At 46.1% G+C, this 21,275-nt stretch overlaps 1 protein-coding gene across 1 annotated transcript in view; it reads right to left on the bottom strand.

Moving 5' to 3' along the window:
* DIP2B (DIP2 acetate--CoA ligase B (putative)) overlaps positions 1 to 21,275 on the bottom strand; it is a 792,630-nt gene that overhangs the window by 374,528 nt on the left and 396,827 nt on the right. Inside the window, exon 5 of the mRNA XM_086966287.1 lies at positions 7,456 to 7,668. Within this exon, the coding sequence (XP_086822413.1) occupies positions 7,456 to 7,668 (213 nt within the window). The remainder of the gene's footprint in view (positions 1 to 7,455; positions 7,669 to 21,275) is intronic.

The raw sequence follows: 21,275 nt of genomic DNA, 5'->3' as shown, positions 1-21,275 counted from the left end.
TGGTCAACAGCCCCACCATGGCCAGTAAGAGTTCAAGTCTGAAATCTGACAGAACAAATTAGAGGGAGGTAAATCGTGATGAAAATGTCTAATGGCCCCTCCCTCCCTAGTGGTGGCTCTAAAGGGCCATGCAGTTGCAGGATGGGGGTTAAAGTAGCAAAGGTCACGCGTACTGATGCCAGTGCTGCTCTCTCCAGTATCGTAGCTGCAAATAAATCTAGCCACTCTGGGATCTTTAAAGTTAACAAGGATGCAATCACCCCTTAGATCTTTAGGCCTAGTGCCTATCCAGCTAACCCTTCTTACATGAATAACCCGACCATCAAAAGAACTGGGCAAAGGTCTGTTTTCCCTAAGCCAAAATATGGTTTTATTTTTATGTTCAGTATAAGACTCATGTTTGCCTGGTTTAAGCATGGGGACCCCAGTGAGAACAACTACAAAGGGCTGGCAGTAAAGGGGTAAGTTGACATTGGGAGCGGTGACTGCATCCAATTCTCCTAATGGCTGCAATTTAGGAGCTGCAGTCAAGTTTCCAGTTTTTGTTGCATCAGCACCTTTACCGAGATTCTTATTCTTAGCGAGACCGCTAGTCCCAGGACCTGCAGACATCATAACCGTCTTTGTGGGCTCATTAATGCTCGTGGGCACTTTAAGCTGCACTAAAGCATCTACAGCAACTACGCCTGTAATTAAGGGATCCCCAGAAGAGTTCCCACAGTGCGCAGTGGATGTATTTACCTCCACCCCTGATGGAATAGTCGGGGCGTTCGCAACAGTAGTGGCGCCTGGAGAACAGTATTCCCTGCTAGCCCATCCTCCCTAATTCTAGAGTGGAGTTTAATTAGGGATTTTAGGGAGAAAAAGTTGTCAAGGGTGGCCTGCTCAAATTTGTCCAACCGCTCACTCAGCCCCTTTACTCTCTCTAGGACTGGGAGGAGCAGGGATTTCATTAGATGTTCAATCTGAGCAATCGATGGAATCTCAGGGAAGGGGCCTGCAACAGGAGCAGATGTCAAGTCTACACTCGTCTTCTCACCAGAGACACCAGAAGCGGCTCCCCCCACCAGCCCTTGGAAATGTTTGACTCCCGCCCCCGAACCCTTAGGAATCACACCCCCCCTATTGCCATTCCTCCTCGGTTTTTTATAAGGTTTAAGATAGCTACCTTTATGAGGACTAGCAATACGTTTTCTTTTTGTGGGGGCTACTCCATCTACTATCAACGATGGTGTCACAAGATGAGGAATAAAATCCTCATGGCGAGGTGAAGTAGGTGGGGATACTAGGGGATCAAGAGGCTCAGCAGGTCGTGAGCCTGATAAGGTCCCTTCCCCACATGAAGCTGTAACAGACAACCTCTCTAGCCTATCCAGGCTAGCCCAAATGGCAACTACTCGTGGGTGATCAGTACTAGGAGAGGCATTAACCAAAGGGTCGACAGGGTGTACTGGAGAGGGAACTAATGCCGAAGGGCCCAAAGATGAACGTTTGTTAGCAAGTTGTTCCCGAGAAAGACGACATTCAGTCATAGCAATTTCTTTCTCGATGACCGTAACAGCACGAGTAATGAACTGGTCCATGGTACCACTTACACAGCTGCCTCCCCCCCCTCAAGCTCTTGCCAGAGCGTGTTGACATTGGTATAAGTAGTCCCACAAATTAGCAAAGGGCTAATTGCTGAACCTAGAAGGACTTCTGTAAGTAAAAGAGGCGATTCAGAAAAGGGGGTGGTGATGAACAGAGTGTCTGAATTAAGCAAACCACTCTTACCCAGTCCAAAGATCAGGGCTTGATCCATCACTGTTATTTATCTCACTGCACCATCCCAGCTCAGAACCTGGCTATATGCAAATCAGTCTGTCCCTGGCCCAGTGCATCATGGGAACAGGGCAGACTAAACTACCAAGCCAATTCTTCACCAGAAAGGAGACAAGCTACCGGGGACCGGTTTCTGGCATTTCAGCCGTCTTCGGCCCGGCTTGCTTGAATCCTGATGGTGCAGTGAGAAAGGGACTCATGTCTGAGTATACCCTGCCACACCTATAGTGGCCAAAAACGATTCAGAAAAGGGGGTGGTGATGAACAGAGTGTCTGAATTAAGCAGACCACTCTTACCCAGTCCAAAGATCAGGGCTTGATCCATCACCGTTATTTATCTCACTCCACCATCCCAGCTCAGAACCTGGCTATATGCAAATCAGTCTGTCCCTGGCCCAGTGCATCATGGGAACAGGGCAGACTAAACTACCAAGCCAATTCTTCACCAGAAAGGAGACAAGCTACCGGGGACCGGTTTCTGGCATTTCAGCCGTCTTCGGCCCGGCTTGCTTGAATCCTGATGGTGCAGTGAGAAAGGGACTCATGTCTGAGTATACCCTGCCACACCTATAGTGGCCAAAAACGATTCAGAAAAGAGGGTGGTGATGAACAGAGTGTCTGAATTAAGCAGACCACTCTTACCCAGTCCAAAGATCAGGGCTTGATCCATCACCGTTATTTATCTCACTGCACCATCCCAGCTCAGAACCTGGCTATATGCAAATCAGTCTGTCCCTGGCCCAGTGCATCATGGGAACTGGGCAGACTAAACTACCAAGCCAATTCTTCACCAGAAAGGAGACAAGCTACCGGGGACCGGTTTCTGGCATTTCAGCCGTCTTCGGCCCGGCTTGCTTGAATCCTGGTGGTGCAGTGAGAAAGGAACTCATGTCTGAGTATACCCTGCCACACCTATAGTGGCCAAAAACGATTCAGAAAAGGGGGTGGTGATGAACAGAGTGTCTGAATTAAGCAGACCACTCTTACCCAGTCCAAAGATCAGGGCTTGATCCATCACCGTTATTTATCTCACTGCACCATCCCAGCTCAGAACCTGGCTATATGCAAATCAGTCTGTCCCTGGCCCAGTGCATCATGGGAACAGGGCAGACTAAACTACCAAGCCAATTCTTCACCAGAAAGGAGACAAGCTACCGGGGACCAGTTTCTGGCATTTCAGCCGTCTTCGGCCCGGCTTGCTTGAATCCTGATGGTGCAGTGAGAAAGGGACTCATGTCTGAGTATACCCTGCCACACCTATAGTGGCCAAAAACGATTCAGAAAAGGGGGTGGTGATGAACAGAGTGTCTGAATTAAGCAGACCACTCCTACCCAGTCCAAAGATCAGGGCTTGATCCATCGCCGTTATTTATCTCACTGCACCATCCCAGCTCAGAACCTGGCTATATGCAAATCAGTCTGTCCCTGGCCCAGTGCATCATGGGAACAGGGCAGACTAAACTACCAAGCCAATTCTTCACCAGAAAGGAGACAACCTACCGGGGACCGGTTTCTGGCATTTCAGCCGTCTTCGGCCCGGCTTGCTTGAATCCTAATGGTGCAGTGAGAAAGGGACTCATGTCTGAGTATACCCTGCCACACCTATAGTGGCCAAAAACGATTCAGAAAAGGGGGTGGTGATGAACAGAGTGTCTGAATTAAGCAGACCACTCTTACCCAGTCCAAAGATCAGGGCTTGATCCATCACCGTTATTTATAAGTAAAAGAGGCAGCAGTATCCAATACTCAAACTCACCAAAAACTAGACCTTAAGGGGGTGGCCCACCCCGGCCCTTCTTGGCCGCGGACAGCCAGAGACGGCCCGCCCTTTGCCCGGGCTTAGCCCGGCGCACTCCCGCGTGGCGGGGATTGAAGTCAGTTAAATGGATTACACAAGGGCCAGTGGGCGGGGCAGAGCACGAACGCTGACGAGGTGTTACGGGTCACGCAGGGACTCCTGGTAGATGGGAGTCCCTGCAGTCCTACACGCCACACAACACACCAGCGGACCCACCGGTGACAGCACCTCCCTCGATGCACGAAGCGGCACCCACGCAGCGGGTGCGGCAAGGCATGACGGCAAAGTTCCACAGTCCTTACTCCTTGGGCAGGCAAACAGCAGATAGGCAGGCTCCTCCACAAGCGTCAGCAAAGATAGGTGTCCCAGGGAAGGAAGCAAAGGTGGGCGATTTAAGAATCTATGGTGGCCAGTGGGCGAAGCAGAGCACGAACGCTGGCCAGGTGTTACGGTCACGCAGGGACTACTGGTAGATGGAGTCCCTGCAGCGTTCCAATGGCCCGCACCAAGTCCTACACGCCACACAACACACCAGCGGCCCTACCGGTGACAGCACCTCCCTCGATGCACGAAGCGGCACCCGCGCAGCGGGTGCGGCAAGGCGTGACGGCAAAGTTCCACAGTCCTAACTCCTCCTTGGGCAGGCAAACAGCAGATAGGCAGGCTCCCCACAAGCATCAGCAGAGATAGGTGTCCCAGGGAAGGAAGCAAAGGTGGGCGATTTAAGAATCTATGGTGGCCAGTGAGCGGGGCAGAGCACGGACGCTGACCAGGTGTTACGGGTCATGCAGGGACGCCTGGTAGATGGAGTCCCTGCAGCGTTCCAATGGCCCGCACCGAGTCCTACACGCCACACAACACACCAGCAGCCCTACCGGTGACAGCACCTCCCTCGATGCACGAAGGGGCACCGGCGCAGCGGGTGCGGCAAGGCGTGACAGCAAAGTTCCACAGTCCTAACTCCTCCTTGGGCAGGCAAACAGCAGATAGGCAGGCTCCCAACAAGCATCAGCAGAGATAGGTGTCCCAGGGAAGGAAGCAAAGGTGGGCGATTTAAGAATCTATGGTGGCCAGTGAGCGGGGCAGAGCACGGACGCTGACCAGGTGTTACGGGTCATGCAGGGACGCCTGGTAGATGGAGTCCCTGCAGCGTTCCAATGGCCCGCACCGAGTCCTACACGCCACACAACACACCAGGGGCACTACCGGTGACAGCACCTCCCTCGATGCACGAAGGGGCACCGGCGCAGCGGGTGCGGCAAGGCGTGACGGCAAAGTTCCACAGTCCTAACTCCTCCTTGGGCAGGCAAACAGCAGATAGGCAGGCTCCCCACAAGCATCAGCAGAGATAGGTGTCCCAGGGAAGGAAGCAAAGGCGGGCGATTTAAGTCTCTATGGTGGCCAGTGGGCAGAGCAGAGCACGAACGCTGACCAGGTGTTACGGGTCACGCAGGGACTCCTGGTAGATGGAGTCCCTGCAGCGTTCCAACGGCCCGCACCGAGTCCTACACGCCACACAACACACCAGCGGCTCCACCGGTGACAGCACCTCCCTCGATGCACGAAGCGGCACCACGCAGCGGGTGCGGCAAGGCATGATCGCAAAGTTCCACAGTCCTCACTCCTCCTTGGGCAGGCAAACAGCAGATAGGCAGGCTTCTCCACAAGCGTCAGCAAAGATAGGTGTTATCGAAAATGTAATATTAGCAAATGTCGGTAGACTGTTCTTAATGATGGTGTAGTCTCCCATCCGCTCCCTTAAGCACTGATTGAACTCTTTAGGTGGTCATTTTTTTATTTTTTACCTAGAATAGAACGGGCCGCCTTTAAGAATAAATTCAATTTGTATTACAATTTAGTTCAACTTGGTGGTTTCTGGTGCTGTTCAGACAACCTGCCACGCGGGGGCGCAGTTTGTCTAATTTTGAGGTGAGCACAACAGCAGTTTTTAAAAATTCAATATACATTAACATTACGAAAATATACCTATCATAGCTCTAAAAATAGCTTGGGGGACAAGCATTAGTAATTTTTAAGTGTATATTAAAAGTCTGAATTGTCACTTTTATGACTATGGTTATTAGTTGTGATGGCACTGGCGCCACTTGCGGGGGCTAATGGGTGGTGCAAATTGCAGTGTTCTCCTGATAAGGGCCTTGGCTCTTTTTTTTTTAATTCAAATTAAGCACTAGACTTCAATTCACTTACTGATGTATGTACCGACTGTTTGCGCTTCATTGCATTTCTTTATATCAAGCACAGCTCAAGTCAATTGGAAACGGAGCAGGAAACCCTCTAATTTTACTGTCAAGTTCCAGATTCGTTTACATAACATTAACTCATACAACTTGCTTATGCAAAACGATGCTTTTAGTCCCGTGTTTAAGATGGTGGCTATCAATCATTAGCTTCCCTAGCCATTTATGTCTGGCACGGGTGGTGGGGGGCAGTCTTTGGAGGCAAGGAAACAGGTCGGCTGCTCTGTCTGTTCCTGGGTGCCTTCGTCACCCTTGTGAACGCAAGACATAGTTTTAAAAAAGCCTCGAATGGGCACCGAGGCTCAGCAAGAGGGATTTATGCACAGTAAAAAGTTGTGATGTATCCCACTGCCAAGATAAAGTAGGAAAAAACAAAGTTGCAGTTTAAAAAGAACAACAAAAAATGTAGGGTACTTGGTAAGAACCACCAAATTTCTCTTATTAGATATTTGGGGGAAATCACAGAAACTCCAATATTCAAGGATGGGTTCCAAAAATGCCTCAATTATAAGTGGAAAGTGAACTCACTTTCCCAGAAGCCCACTAATAATGTAACAGTCTCTCTTTTTAGGCCTGACCCCGAGACAGCTTCAGTTGGTCACAAGCCTCACATTTAACAAATATTTATATAATGTACACGCATACCTAAAGGGCTTTTGGTCAGCCTCCAACATCCACTAGACTGTTGAAATGTCATTCACATTTTGCTTCTGCCGACTAAAGCAAGGGATAACGGGTCATTCCACTTGGCTCCCCTTAACTGTGAGTGAAAACATTTTGCTTGTGCATATCCACCTGAAAAGTAGTCCACTTAAGCTCCAAGGCTAGTGGACTAGTTTCTGCTTTTGATTGAATGTTTATGTTTTTTCCAGTTTCTTATTGCAGCGTCACTTTTACATTGGTTTTGCTACCCTTTACATTTTAATGTTATATACACGTTTGTGCAAATCCAAAACTAAGTGAATAAATTAAAAATGGGGAAACAAAAGAAATTGCAGTCTTTTCAGACCTATTTGCTTTGGCAAAACGTGCTAAACTATGGTCTGCTGCTGCTATCTTACACTTCCCTTAGTACTGCCAATAAAGTCAATAAAATGAGTTACTACTAGTTAGACTGGTCAGATTAATGATGGGTTCACATATGCACCACCAAGGACACTGAATCAGACAATCCCAGATTTGAAATCGCATGGGGAGGCACAGCCCCTCATCCTCAGTTGTTTAACAAAATGAGCACTTGAGAACTGAGAAGTAACAACATATCAGTGTTTAGAGATAATTCAGTATGCTAAGTGTATGACTGGAAAGAGGTTGATTTTACTAGCTGTGAAAAGGGGCTAGACTGATGTAAGAGGCAAACATTTGTACCTAGAGGTTACACAAAGGTCTCTGCATTTACCCACTGAGGGTTCTCACTCACTTTTAATCAAATCATTCGTTTGACCTACCACTGTCTTCAAGGTACTCAAAGCACAATGGGTTGGGAAATGTGAGCCTTTTCAATGTCTAAGGGGTTATGTCTCACTAGGCTTCTTGAAAATGTATTTCTACAATAACACAGCACACAGACGTTCTTACCTGGCTGAGTGATGGACAGCACATCTGCCAATGAACCACTGGTCCCCTTCACCTCCCCGTGGGAAAGAGTTGAAGATGCCGACGAGGATGTGGAAGATCCCTGGATTGACCGATTAATCCACGACTCCGTGTTTTGTAAACTTTGGGTGAGTACTGCAGTGAGGGCAGCCTGGCGCCTGAGTGAGCCCTCATCTTCCGAGGCCGAAGAAGTATCTGGAGGGTAAAGAAACCAGCAGTGGGTGAGCACAATCTATCGATGAGCACCATAACATGCAAAATATTCCTCATCTCTTCCAAAAATTCGAGCATTCAAACACAGAAATATTGGAAACTCAAAATAGCCACAAAAAGTATTCAATTAGACTCCCATAATTTCATGTCATCTTCTTGGTCACAAATAAGCCCAAACTATCCATATCTTCCACCATAATTAAACTAACAACTGACTGTAACGTGACCAAACAATGTTAACAAGGGCAGTTACCCATTCTAATTTTAAGAATCAGAAGGACAATTATTAAGCGGTTCAGTGTAATTTTGATGAAATGTGACTTATGAACATAGACAAGCCAGAAGAACGTTGTTTAGTACTTGTGGTGCATTAGGTTTCCTTCTCTCAAAGATTAGAGTTATTTATCTAAGCTTTTATACTTAAATATTATATTTGCATCTTGAATATGACAAATATATCTACAATATGGGCTCTGATTGTTAACATATTTGGTCATTCATACGGTTAAATTAGATAGAATATATTGAGTTTTCTTGTGAAGATGTATTTTTCCTAATGATATGTAGTTTTGTTATTGACGAATTGAAATATACTAAATTATCACAGTAAATAGTGCATCACGTCTTACGGTCTGTTAACACATTGTTCAAATGCTGCTCTTACATTTCATTATTCATCAGGTGTGAGGAATATCTTAAGGATGTTCTTTGACACACAAGTACAGAACTATATCAGGCTCTAGATGGATTTAGTTCAGCAACGCTCAGAATCGAACTGTCCACAGTAGAACCCTCACAGGCATGCAACATCCTTAAACCAACATGCCAAGAAGGGGAGACGCATTCTCTCACTGGACTCCAGTAACACTCTACCCGTGACACAACAGAGTTTCATTGTCCAGGCAAGGGCTTCACAAACGCACATCAACTACTGGGCTACAGTTCATATTAAAAAGAAAATCACGGCACGGAGCCAACACTAAACTACTGGGCTCCCTGTTGAAGTCCAACTAGGCAAAAAGTGATTGCTTTCCATTCCTAGAACTAAGCACGTCGCCTCGTTTTACTGAACGGACTTCTCTTTCGGGGATGGTTTAACCTAATGGTTCTTATCCTTTTGACTCCTGTGGACCCTTCCCACAGGAATCTGGGGACCCTCCAATAAATCATTACTGAAATCCGGAGACACCGTGGAGTCACTACTGGAATACGGAGACCCTGGCCTAAACCATTTTTCTTTATTTGAAATGCAAAGCAACACACAAAAATAGGGAAACAGGCATTCATCGAACTAAAACAAAAATGGTGAAATATTTTATTTAATTTACAAACAAATATAAAATAAGTCAACATTTTATTGGGGAAGTTAGAGCTGTTCTGAAGTGCCACTGTTCGTCCATTCAATATTCTGTTTGATGCACTGACACTTCTCTTATTAATTAATCGGAGGACACAAACTTAATTTCTAGCCTTTTAGCCTCCAATTTCAAACTCGTTCACATTTAAAGAACGTTTTAAAATTCTATTTTGCTAGTGTATTTATATAAATCTTGTTATTCTGCGAATATTGTTTCATGCTTTTTGAGCAGTCACTGATCCCCTTATTCGGCATCGTGGATCCCCAGACCACAGTTTAAAAGCTGGTTTAACTGATTTATACTGGCAAGATGCGAAGCAAAAGTTGCCTCACGTATTCCCAGAGGCCTAGCAGTTTAACCTTATTCATTTCGTACTCTTTTCTACTAATAGAATAATAGAAATCTTGTCTTCATGGGCACGGAAAACAACATGAATTCACCTCACACATGTAGATTCCAGTTTTTTTTTAATACACCCTCTATAGTTAAGAATCCGTCATTTTAGGTGTATAGGTTTTATTGCATTTTTTTTTTACCAGAGTAAACCGGAACAGTCCCTTCACCTTTTGACCCCAATCACCCAGAACTCCAACCTTCCCTATTATCGCCAACTACTTCTGTGCCTAATGGCAATTAGCTAATCCTACTGCCACTCGAGATCCAATAAGAGCAATACATTAAGTTCTATTTTGAATGTTTCAGGCCTAATTCCGCTCAAACAGGTGTTCTAGCCGTCTCTTGGACCTATGACTTATCTGCGCTACTACTGGTCCTTGAAGTCAGAGGACTCATCTCATACAGGATATTTCTTGCCCTAATGTGATGGGAGCACAAGTTCTGTAAATTCTGTCAGAAGGAATTACTGGATCTAATCAGTGTAGAAGGAATTTGTCAGAGTGTTAGCTGGCACCATCAGCTTTTCCGTGCCCAGGATTTGCCACATTTTGGGCAAGCAGATCCGCAGTCTTGGTATATTATTATTATTATTATAATTAAATTTCTAAAGCGCTCAGCTACCCGTAGGTTTCCCGGCGCTAAAACCAAAAAGTGAGAGGGAAGAGTCAGAAGAGAACTGTTAGATGTCAAATAGCCAGGTTTTTATCTGTCCACGGAACCTGAGATAGTTAGGTTCAGTTCGTATCTGAAGAGGGAGAGAATTCCAGAGTGAGGGAGCCAGCCAAGCAAATGAGCGGCCACCCATTCTGGCTTTCTTGATTCTAGGAACCGACAGTAGGTTTTGATTAGAAGATCGAAGATTACGAGAGGGATGGTGTGATTGTGCCAAGGGGTTGAGATAAGAGGGGGCTAAGCCGGAGTTTATTCTGTGGATGATGCAGAGGGCCTTGAATTTTGTCCGATTTTCAATTCGGAGCCAGTGCAAGGAACGAAGGGCATTGGAGGTAGGAGAAGTGTTAGGTAATTTGCAGAGAAGTCGCGCAGCCATGTTTTGAACTGTCTGCAGCTTACGCGTCACCTCTTTACTGGCTCCCAGAAGAAGGATGTTCCCGTAGTCCAGTCTGGAAGTAATAAGAGCCTGGATCACTGTCTTCTGAGTGTCCAAGGGAAGCACCCAAATGATTTTTCGCAACCACTTAATGATAGTGATGCAAGTGGATGATGTTTTAACCACATGGTTCTTCATAGACAGTTGATTATCGAAGGTGACGCCAAGGTTGCGAGCAGTTATAGATGGGGTGGGTAAAGGGCCCATTTGTGAAGGCCAATGCTGGGGTCCCCATAAGGTGGTGTTGGGACCGAACAGAAGGACCTCAGTTTTACCCCCATTTAGTTGTAGTTTGTTGTCCAACATCCAGGCTGCGATGTTACTCAGACCTGTACGGAGGGAGGAGGATGAGGAATGAGAGTCAGAGGAAAGGGAGTAGATGATCTGAGTATCATCGGCGTACGAGTAAATAGTGAGCCCAGCTTGCTCTGCAATAGCAGCCAAAGGTCTGACATACAAATTGAACAGCAAGGGGCTCAAGATGGAACCCTGCGGTACACCGTACGCCGATGTAAAGGTTTGAGAAACAGAGGACGAGGAGAAAACTTGAAAGGTGCGGTCTAAAAGAAAGCTAATAAACCAGTTGAGAGCTGTGCCGATGATACCAGATGATCTGAGGGCATTGATAAGGATGGCATGGGAAACCGTATCAAATGCGGCACTCAGATCAAGTAAAATGAGTGCCACGGTTTCACCCTTATCAACTCGGCCCCTGATGTTTTCCGAGACCCCTAACAGGGTGGATTCAGTCGAGAAGCCACGTCTGAACCCGGATTGAGATGGATGAAGTAGTCCACTAGCCTCAACATGTGTTGACAATTGAGAGTTGATGTGTTTTTCCATAATTTTGGAAAAAACTGGAAGAAGTGAGATTGGGCGAAAATTAGATGGGATACTTGGGTCTGCATTAGGCTTTTTTAGCAGGGGTACTATCATTGCATGTTTCCATGCAGCGGGTACTGAAGCTGTGTTAAGGGAGGTGTTAAGAAGATCCACAATCAGTGCAAGAGAAGAATGGTCTAGTTTGTTTAGTATGTGGGGAGGAAGAGGGTCCAGAGGAGAGCCGGACTTAATTTTGCAAATGATGTCAGAGAGAGTCGTGATGTCAAATGGCTCCCAAGTGTCGATCAGAGGAAAGGAAGGAGAACTGATGTCAAGATGAGTTCTGGAATCACAAGAGATCATGGGTACTAGGGGAGTGGAGGGAGTATATAGACCTGAAGTAGAAGACGAGTCCTCTAGTGTCAGCTGTTCAGTGAGTAAGATAGGGGTGGATGGGTAAGACAGCGAAGGGGAAGGGGTAGATTTCTCAAAATTGGAATAGATGGTATCTATTTTGGCTACAAAGAATTCGGCCAATGAATTACACTGCGCAGCATCTAGGCTAGGTTGTTTGGGTTGACACAGAGCGCCCGACAAACTCTGAACTACCTTAAAGAGAGCTTTAGGGCGATTTTTTGCTTCAAGAATGGTCATATTAACATGCTCAACTTTAGCAATTTTACATGAAGAGTGGTATTTGCATAAAGCGGCTTTATAAATTTGTTTTGAACAAGGATCGTATTTTAAGCGCCATTTACGTTCAAGATTTTTGCAGATGTTTTTTTCTGCTTTTAAGGCAGCTGTAAACCAGGGTGCGGGCGGATGGTGAAGATTATATTTTTGCATACGTTGGGGTAGGCAAGCATCTGCAGCCTTAGCTAGCCAGGCGTCAACAGCCTCAGCAGCTTCAGTACAATTATCTTCCCTGGAAGGTCTAGTGTTCTCAAGACAGAGATTGAATTCATTTATATCCAGTTTGTTCCAGTTTCTAGAAAGTCTGGATTCAGTTAATTTCGGGGGAATATTAGATTGGTGACCGATGGTAATAGTAAAAGTTACCAGGAAGTGGTCCGACCATAGGATCGGTAGTGAGGCCTCACAATCAATAGTTTCTAAATTGGAAAGAATGGGGTCCAAAAGATGTCCTGCAATATGCGTAGGGCCTGTGTTATGTAGGGTGATGTTTAATGCAGCCAAGTCCTGTAAAAAATTTCTACTAATGGAGCAACAGGGGTCATTTAAGTGAAGGTTGAGGTCACCAAGGATTGAAAAATTGGTGGAGTTCTGGATAAAGGGCGCTATATACTCAGGGAGGGAGGTGGCCCAAGAACTCGCTGGTCCGGGGGGACGATATATGAGCAGTCCGGAAAAGGTAAAGTTGGGAGACAGCGAAAGCTTGAAGAGGCCTACCTCACAGTTAGGCACTACAATGTCTTACCATTTGCAGGAATACCGTCGGTTATAGACTATAGCTATTCCTCCGCCATCTTTCAAGGCTCTGTTTTTGCCGACATAGGTGTAGTTGTCAGGGAGAGCCGCAGCAATATCTGGACCAGAATGATCTTTTAGCCATGTCTCCGTTAGGAATATAGCTGCAGGTTCCTCAGAGACAAGGAGGTCAAATATTTCCCTCTTGTGTTTCACTAGGGATCTGCAGTTTAGGCTAATCAATGTCCGAGTTGAGAGAATAACTGTGGGAGTGGATGTGGCACATGTAGGAGGAAAGTCTGATAGTGCAGTGTTAGTTAGGGAGGGGAGGGACGTAAGAGAAAGATGACAAGCAGGACAAAAGGAAGGGGCATGGAAAGGATTCAATATGGTGCAATAAGCGCAAGGTGGTGACCTAAACTTAAACAGAGTTTCCCTAGAGTACGTGTGTAACGTACCAGGGAGTGATGGGCCAAGGATCAAAGCCCCTAGTCCCGGCCCGTCGCGGACGGGCGCAGACGGGCTCGCCTTAGGCGCGCCTTCGGCGCGCCCGCTGCGCTCGTCCGCTGCGCTTCCTGAAGTTACACATCTATATACGCCCGTGGGGGCGGGAGGGGGCGTGGCCTAAGAGTGGGCGTGGCCGCAGCCTCGGCGTCGGTGAAGGCGGGAGGAATACCCAGGTAGGTCGTGTGACAGTGCAAAATAGCAACAGAATACAGTTTGTTTAAAAACACAGACAAATGCAGTTAGTGCTTCTCCCGGCTATCCGCCTCAGGAGATTCGGTCTTCACGAAGCGCTAGCAATCAGCGCTTATGAAGCTAGGAGGGCGGGAGGGGGCGTGGCCTAAGAGTGGGCGTGGCCACAGCCTCGGCGTCGGTGAAGGCGGGAGGAATACCCAGGTAGGTCGTGTGGTATAGTCTTTTGCTCCAATAGAGTGATGGCAACCATGCGTACGCTGTTTGTTGCTTAGTCATGAAAAGCAACAGGAAAAGTCTTTGTACCGGTCAACCAAGGAAAATTACTGTTGAGCTTCCGGGGAAGGTGACGGCAAGCACTCCACCAAGCTACTGTCAGAACCACCTTCCAATCACTTTCAAGCTTAGGGCATATCTAGACAATGTAAAGTAAAACATTTTCGCCCTCCCATCCATGACAGCATTTGTCTTCTGATTTTCCCATTTGTGTTGCTTACTTCGGCAAGCCTCGAAAAATCTTCTAGCCCACTGGAAATTGCAAATTTTATCAGGGTGAGCTATTTTTAGAACCTACCAGCCCCACGTGGCAGTAAACTTAGGTTGGAAAGGATCAGGTGTTCTGTTCATTGGAAAGTCGAGCAATAAAGATTTCATTAAATCTTGTTTTTATTTTGACATTTGCTGTCTGTTCAAGGGAAGAGGTCAAACTTCAGTTTTTCTTTTAACAAATTGCTGCTTGGAAAATGAGGTTTATTTTTCTCTCTCTTACTAGAGTTAGAGGTTTTTGTCAAGTGAGATGTCTAAAGAGGTCAGTTATTCTTCTCCAACACAACATTTAAATAAATAGCCTGTAAATTAATATTAAAAGATTTCAAAATATATCCAGAATTACAAAAGCAATTTTTTTTGTAATTAACCCCTTCCATGTGGCCGCGATTCCCCTGGTGTGCTGTAAACAACACAAACAGGGGCGGGCCGTGACGAACCCCAGCCGTCATCAGCACACGAGCACCGTAGTGCATGGCGGCTGGGGTTCTTCATCAGCATGGAAGGGGTTAAGAAGTGCATGCAAACTAAGAGTTAAATAGGAGCAAAACAAACAGGAACACTTTACTTGGTGATGTACAAATGACACATATTTGCAGAAACTATTTCCAAACATTATTGTTTGTACACTATATAGTTTTATCAGTAAAGCTGCATGTCAGTGGAAACGTTTGTGGCTATTTCAATGTAAAATCTGCTGATTACAAATGGAAGTGGGCTACCACATCATGCTTTAGTTATGTATTTATTAAAAGAGATAGTTTTTAAACATGATTTGAGAAACAGTCTTGCCCCGCCTTGATGAAAATGCTGTTAATGAACTAAGAGACAAGTCAGGGGTCATGTGTATCCTACATGTGGTTAGATATGTATTATATATGGAAAGATGGAAAGTTATCTTATTAAATCAAACAAAAGAGTTTTTCGTACAGCAGACATGCTAAAGTCACACATTTGAAGGTGCTCTCATATGTGATAATGAAGAAAATGGCAGCTCAATGAATTGAATTATTTGCCCACGATCACATAATTTAAAACCTGTTTAGGGGTCAAGAGCATTAGGTCGAATAGATTATGTAAGTCACTAGACCTGCGGATCTAGTAACATTTTAATGATTTTTCAGAGCCTGTTCAAGTGGAGTTACCGGCCCTGAAAGAGTTTTTAAGTCCAATCGCTACTAGTCAATTGTACTAGCTTTTGTGGATGATCTCTTTATAATGTCCCCAGATAAGTAACCTCTCCCCATTTTAGTCAGACAGTGGAAACTTAAAAAACATAACACAGCCTCAGGAACAACGTCATTTTGATGGCTGCAATCCTGCCTAGCCACAAGCAGGTGTCCGCATGCCATTCCTGAAGTTCATGTACAGCTAACTATAGACCCATTTCCATGCTGCCATTTCCAATTAAAATTCTTGAGAAACTGGCCACAAAACATCTTTCCAACTTTCTTGAGACCACCGATTGTTTAGACGTGGCCCAGTTTGGTTTTACACCAGCATATGGGACAGAATCGGCATTGGTGACTGTTCTTGATGACCTTCGGACGCGGGCCGACCAGGGTCGAGCAGCCTTTTTAGTGCTGCTCGATATGTCGGCCGCGTTCGACACGGTCAGCCTCGCAATCCTGATCAGGAGATTGGCGGAGGTTGGGGTGTCTGGCCTGGCCCTTGAGTGGCTGGTGTCGTATCTCGATCACAATACCAGAAAAATTATGTTCCTTAGGCAAATTATTTAAACTTAGCTTCACAGTTGATGGATTGTCACTATAGTGATCATGAATCACAACTATGTCTGTACAAACTCTTGAAAACAAAGTCTAGACTGTATCTCGATCACAGGCACCAGGTGGTAGCCCTGCCACCCTTTAAATCTAACATCAGGAGGGTTGGTCAGGGCGTACCCCAGGGGTCGGCCATCAGCCCCATCCTTTACAATCTTTACCTCCGCCCCCTGATCATGTTGATTAAATCTTTTGGCATAACAGTCACCAACTACGCCGATGACACCCAACTTATCTTCTCGTTTGAGGGTAAGGATGGGGTGTCACAGGAGGTCTTCCATCGCTGCATGAGAACCACGGCAGAATGGCTGGGCAACAACTCCCTGCAATTTAACAGCTCGAAAACCGAGGTGCTGCATTGCTCCATGGACCGTACCCCCAGACCTCTCCCACAGGATGTTTGGCCTCCTGACTTTCAAGGTACCAGTTTGCCTGCTGAATCCGTTCGAAATCTGGGGGTGATGTTCAGTTCCAGTTTGCAGCTAGACGTATCAGTGAATAGAACGGTGGCCACTTGCATGGCACTGCTCTGTTCGCTGCGAAAGATCCTACCCTTGCTCCCGGTACAGGCTCGACCAGAGGTAGTGCGGAGCATAATTTTAAGCCGGCTCGACTATTGTAACGCACTGCTTCTGGGGGCACCTGCTACTCTGACAGGAAAACTACAACGTGTACAGAATTTCGCCGCCAAATTGTCACTTTCGCGCCAACGCCTGGACTCTTCTGCCAAGGCACTTAGGGACCTTCACTGGTTGCCAGTCTCTCAACGGATTGTTTTAAAGCTCTGTGCTTGGTATTTAGGGCTCTTCATGGACAGGGTCTGTCCCCTCTGCAGGACCTTTTCTCCTGCTACACCCAGTCTAGATCACTCTGATCAGCCTAGGCCTACTTGGTGGTAGTACCCAAGATCTTGAGGTCCCGGATGGGTGGTCGGTCCTTCAGGTACACCGCAGCGAGACTGTGGAATTCCCTTCCGCTGGGCCTGAGGGGTTTGGAAGATCTCCCTTCTTTTAAAAAGGCCTTAAAAACATACCTGTTCCCCAGAACAATGTAAATGGATCGGATGCTGGAAACATCATGTATGTGTCATAACAGTCTAAGCGCCAGGATGCCCGTCGGGTGACAGTTACAGCGCTATACAAGAACGCCTATACATACATACATACATACATGCTGGTTCTCTCATACATGGAGGGCTGGTTAAGCGGAGAGACTCAATAGTGAGGGTTAATTGTATCTCCAAGTAAATTACTGAATGTGAGGTCAATTTAATGGTCATCTCTTTGCTAAATCTACCACTGCCTCATTAAGGATGCATATATTTAAAACTTTATTTTGAATTGTATATGTCCATACCTGCCTACTTTTGCCATTAATGGCTTGAGAGAGTCGAGGAAGCCAGATACATGATGCATTTAAATTCATCTTGGCGCACGCTAGTGCCGGACGATCTTCTAAATCTGCAGGATGTGTGTCACCAGATGCTGAATCATGAAAGCAACGCGTACCATAAATGGTGCAACCATGTCTCAAACCCTGCAAAACGTGTTAAATATCAGACTAAACCTCATTAAACCACTTAGGGTGCTTTGCGTGATAGGAATCAAGTGAAGTGTGCCAAGAAGATGAATTAGATTACAGGAAAGATGAACTGCAGTTTTTCTGTACAATTTTCAATTGAGAAAAAAGGTAGCCAAGGAAGCTATGGTAATAAGAATCGAAACAATCTAGTAGGGACAAAATGACTAAATAAACAGTGGTTTTCCTGAATTTAAGAGGGAGGAGAAAGGTGATCTTCCGCATTAGTGTGATGTACTAGAGTCAGCTGTAGTAAACTTCGGAAATCTGGAGAGCAGAGGTAACAGTTCTAGTCAAATTAACTTTTAGATTACACAGCATTTTAATGGAAATGGGAATGGGTCCAAAATCAGAGGGTCACCTGGCTGATAACCACATTGGAAAGAGATCTACAAGTGTGGTTTTGCAAGTAGAGGGTACAGTTGCGAAGGTGACTGAAGAAGTGTGGAGCAGGGGCGTAACACAGGCCCCCGCAGACCACGCAGTGCGGGGGGGCCCCCGTGCTCCAGGGGCCCCCAGGACGGGCCCCCAGGACGGGCCCCCAGCACCGGTCGGGCCCCCTTCGCAGCAACACAGTGAGCAACCACTTAATGCACTGCTCTGGTGTTTGAACAGTTTAATATACATCATCTGCCAGCAGGTGGGTCGCTCCGACTGGCCAGGCTGCCTCTGTTGTGCTCTCACTGGGGCAATGCAACAATGTTCATTTCCCGCCCGAGCCAGAAAATAAAGTCATAACTTGGGCGGTGCGAGCGGGCGGAAGTGATGTTTGAAAGTTTCGATTTTGAAGCCGCCAATACTCGCACCGCCGCCTGTGCCTCTCATCTTGGTGTCCTGCTGTACTGCTATGCTGCAAAGGCAAATTAAACGGACTGTTTCGCACTTCTGTGCTTATGACCTGGGCTGTGCTATTTTCTAAGATGGGTGTAATCATTCCCTCTTTGATGGTCCGCTGACCCGACAATCACCCCAGCCCACTTTGTGCCGATTCTGAGTCTGATCCTGGATGTACGCCCCCTCCCTTTCCCTGGCCTCTATTATGTGACCTGTTGGCAGACAATCCGAGGCTCTCTGCGCTGGCGTGATTTGCGAGTTTCAAACCACCTTTCCACCAATTTCTCCGAGCGACAAACAAGCGCAGGGAACAGAAATACAAGCAAGGGGGCAGGTAGGCAACAGGACTGGTAGGCAAGCCCTGACACAGGCAGGGGAAAAACAGCGGACAGGAAAGACAAGCAGTGGTGCGGGAGAAGGAAAACATTCAGTGGAATAGCGCTTCTGGTAGGGGCTGCGGGTAAACTTGTTTACACGGTAATCTGTAAGCACAAAAAATTGCCGTGCCATAGGCACAAGGAAAAAAACAAATAATCGGAGCAGCGGAACAAGCACTGTCTGGCATAGGGGACAACGTAGATCACATGTTAAGGCAGCAGGGAAACTATTATGCTGCAAAGGTAAATAAAACGGACGGTTTCTAGGACACTCATACACAGCCACAGCACTTGTAAAATACAAAGGCCAGCAACCACACTGCCAGACAGTCAGCCACCCTTCAAAGGGGTGTGTTCAGAAAAGGATGCCAGCCACATTAATTTGGAATAGCTGGCCACACAAACAAAGTCTGTCTCCGGAAGACTCGGCACATCAAGGTCAGGTAAGCTTCAGTCATGTTAGATGTAATGGTATTTTATCTATAGTGTGAACACATTAGCCAAGCAGTGCACACCTCGTGTTTGCTGGCTTGTATCGTAGTGCCAGAGGGCTGCAGCTATTATGTCTCATTTACCACTTACTTCATGTCAATGTCATTTTTAGCTAAACGTCATGTTAGTTAGGCACAATTACATACATTGCCAAGTGTTGGGATAGGAATAACCACGTAGTGTGCAGAGAATCCACGTGGCTAGGAAATAAGTCTGTGCTTTACAAAACCGATGTTGAAATGGAACAGAGTCTACATTCAGTGCGCTGATTCACATGTGCTTAAGAGGCCGCACACAATTAAAAGAGGGGAGGAGGTTTTCTTGGAAGGAAGATTTTATAGTGTTGGCTTTGCTGTGCAGCGTCATGTTATCTCCCTCATATAATTACCAAACCTTGCCCGCAGCTTAAATGAGGGACTCTCTATCTTGCAAATCAGTGGAGTTAGCGGGGAGCACCTTTCTTTTTCCTTGAGGCACCAACATTTCCCATGCCCCGAAGTATAAATCATATGACCAGTCAGTTTGTGGGTTAATTTCATTTGGCTGTTTGTGGCTAGTGCAACATGTAATACTGTTGATTTCCCTCATAATATAACAAAGATGACTTGCCTAGCTGCATGCAGTCTTTTCCATACATTGCAAAAACTATAGAGCATGTTCAAAACTGCTTTTATTTGCAAATGTGGGCCAATTTTAATTTTCTAGTTTGTTAAAGGATGGGCACTTTTTGTCTGCTGCAAAGGTTTATTTTCTGTCGCAGTGACGCCCTGGAGTGGGGGATGTTTCTTTTCCAGTCTGGCTGGCAGACATAAGTGAGCTCTCTGACAGCTCAGGACTGGACTGTCAGCAGCTCTTCATCCTACATTACCCTACTACGCCACCATTCCATTTTTTAGCCTTATTGTACTGAGAACCAGAGGCATGCTTTTCTTAATCTCAGTATATTTTCAGACAGACTGCACTCCATAATTTACTTGGAGAAGTGTGGCTCACTGGTTAGAAAAGGCGGACCTGGAAGCAGAGGTCAGCCCGGGACCAGGGTTCAATGTCCGGCTCGGCGGGGTTTTGAGTCCTAAAATGTCCACGGACTAGACAATTCTCGCTCCGGTGCCTACTTAATTCATGGGTTCACATTCTGCGACTCTGGGCAATAGCTTGCTTAATCTCCACAACAGCCCCTCGCAACGGGATGCCTGGCTTTCACCTTGTGGATACCCAGCCGGGGTTATCTCACAGGGGAATATCAGGACGGGTTCCCTAAGCAAGCGCTTAGATACCGAGTCAGTGATTTGCGCTATATAAATACATGTACATGTACTTGGTGCCTGCTACATAGTGTTGATCCACTATTGATGTCTTGTCAGGCTAAGCTAGTGGCACACAGCCCCCTGCAAACTTCCTTCTAATGTGTCTTCATTGCCATTAAAGGCTTTGCCACAATTGTTTTACAGTATGGTCATCTTATAAAGAGGTTATAGGTTTGTGAGATTTCATTTCAGGAGTTTTCTATTAGTTTCAAGATATCTTTAGAGCTTCTCATTCTTCAAAATATTGTAATTTCTGATATTTAGCTTTTTCAATGCATATCTTTCCATTGTTTTAATAGAGAGAAAGTGTCATACATTTGGCAGCTGAATGTTACTCCTAAGTATATTGAAACCATTGAAATGTTACACCTAAGCAATCGCAAAACTTGGCAGCTAGGACAGACTGTGCGCATCAGAAATGAAGAGGCTGAACATTGTGCAGTGCCTCAGAAAGGAATGCGTGCTGTTGTATAAATAAGAACCATGAAATTCAAGAAAACTATGTTGTGCACTGGTGCTTTGCATCAATGTTAGGATTTTAGAGTTTCTTGCTGCTCAAATGGGTGTAATTGCTGATACTTATATGTTTCCCTCGTCTTCATTGCCTGATTTTGCTTGCGTGAGAGTGTCACTTATAGTGGTTGAATGTCACTCATAATTTCACTAAAATTATGAAAATGTCACACTTAAGCAATCTGAAAACTTGGCAGCTATGATTATACTGTATTTTAGCAGGGCACTTTGTAAAAATTGACGGCGCATAATCCAGGAAACAATGATAATTAGATGTGCGATTTCCACTGGGGGTGGCTGGTGCGCGCTGCGTCTTCGCAGTCTTCACCCTTAGGGTGGCTCATACTATG

The sequence above is a fragment of the Lissotriton vulgaris genome, chromosome 1_1 (genome assembly GCF_964263255.1).
Source record: "Lissotriton vulgaris chromosome 1_1, aLisVul1.2, whole genome shotgun sequence".
Lineage (NCBI taxonomy): Eukaryota > Metazoa > Chordata > Amphibia > Caudata > Salamandridae > Lissotriton > Lissotriton vulgaris.
Note: the sequence above shows the minus strand (reverse complement) of the source record. Positions and strands in the feature narration are given on the sequence as shown.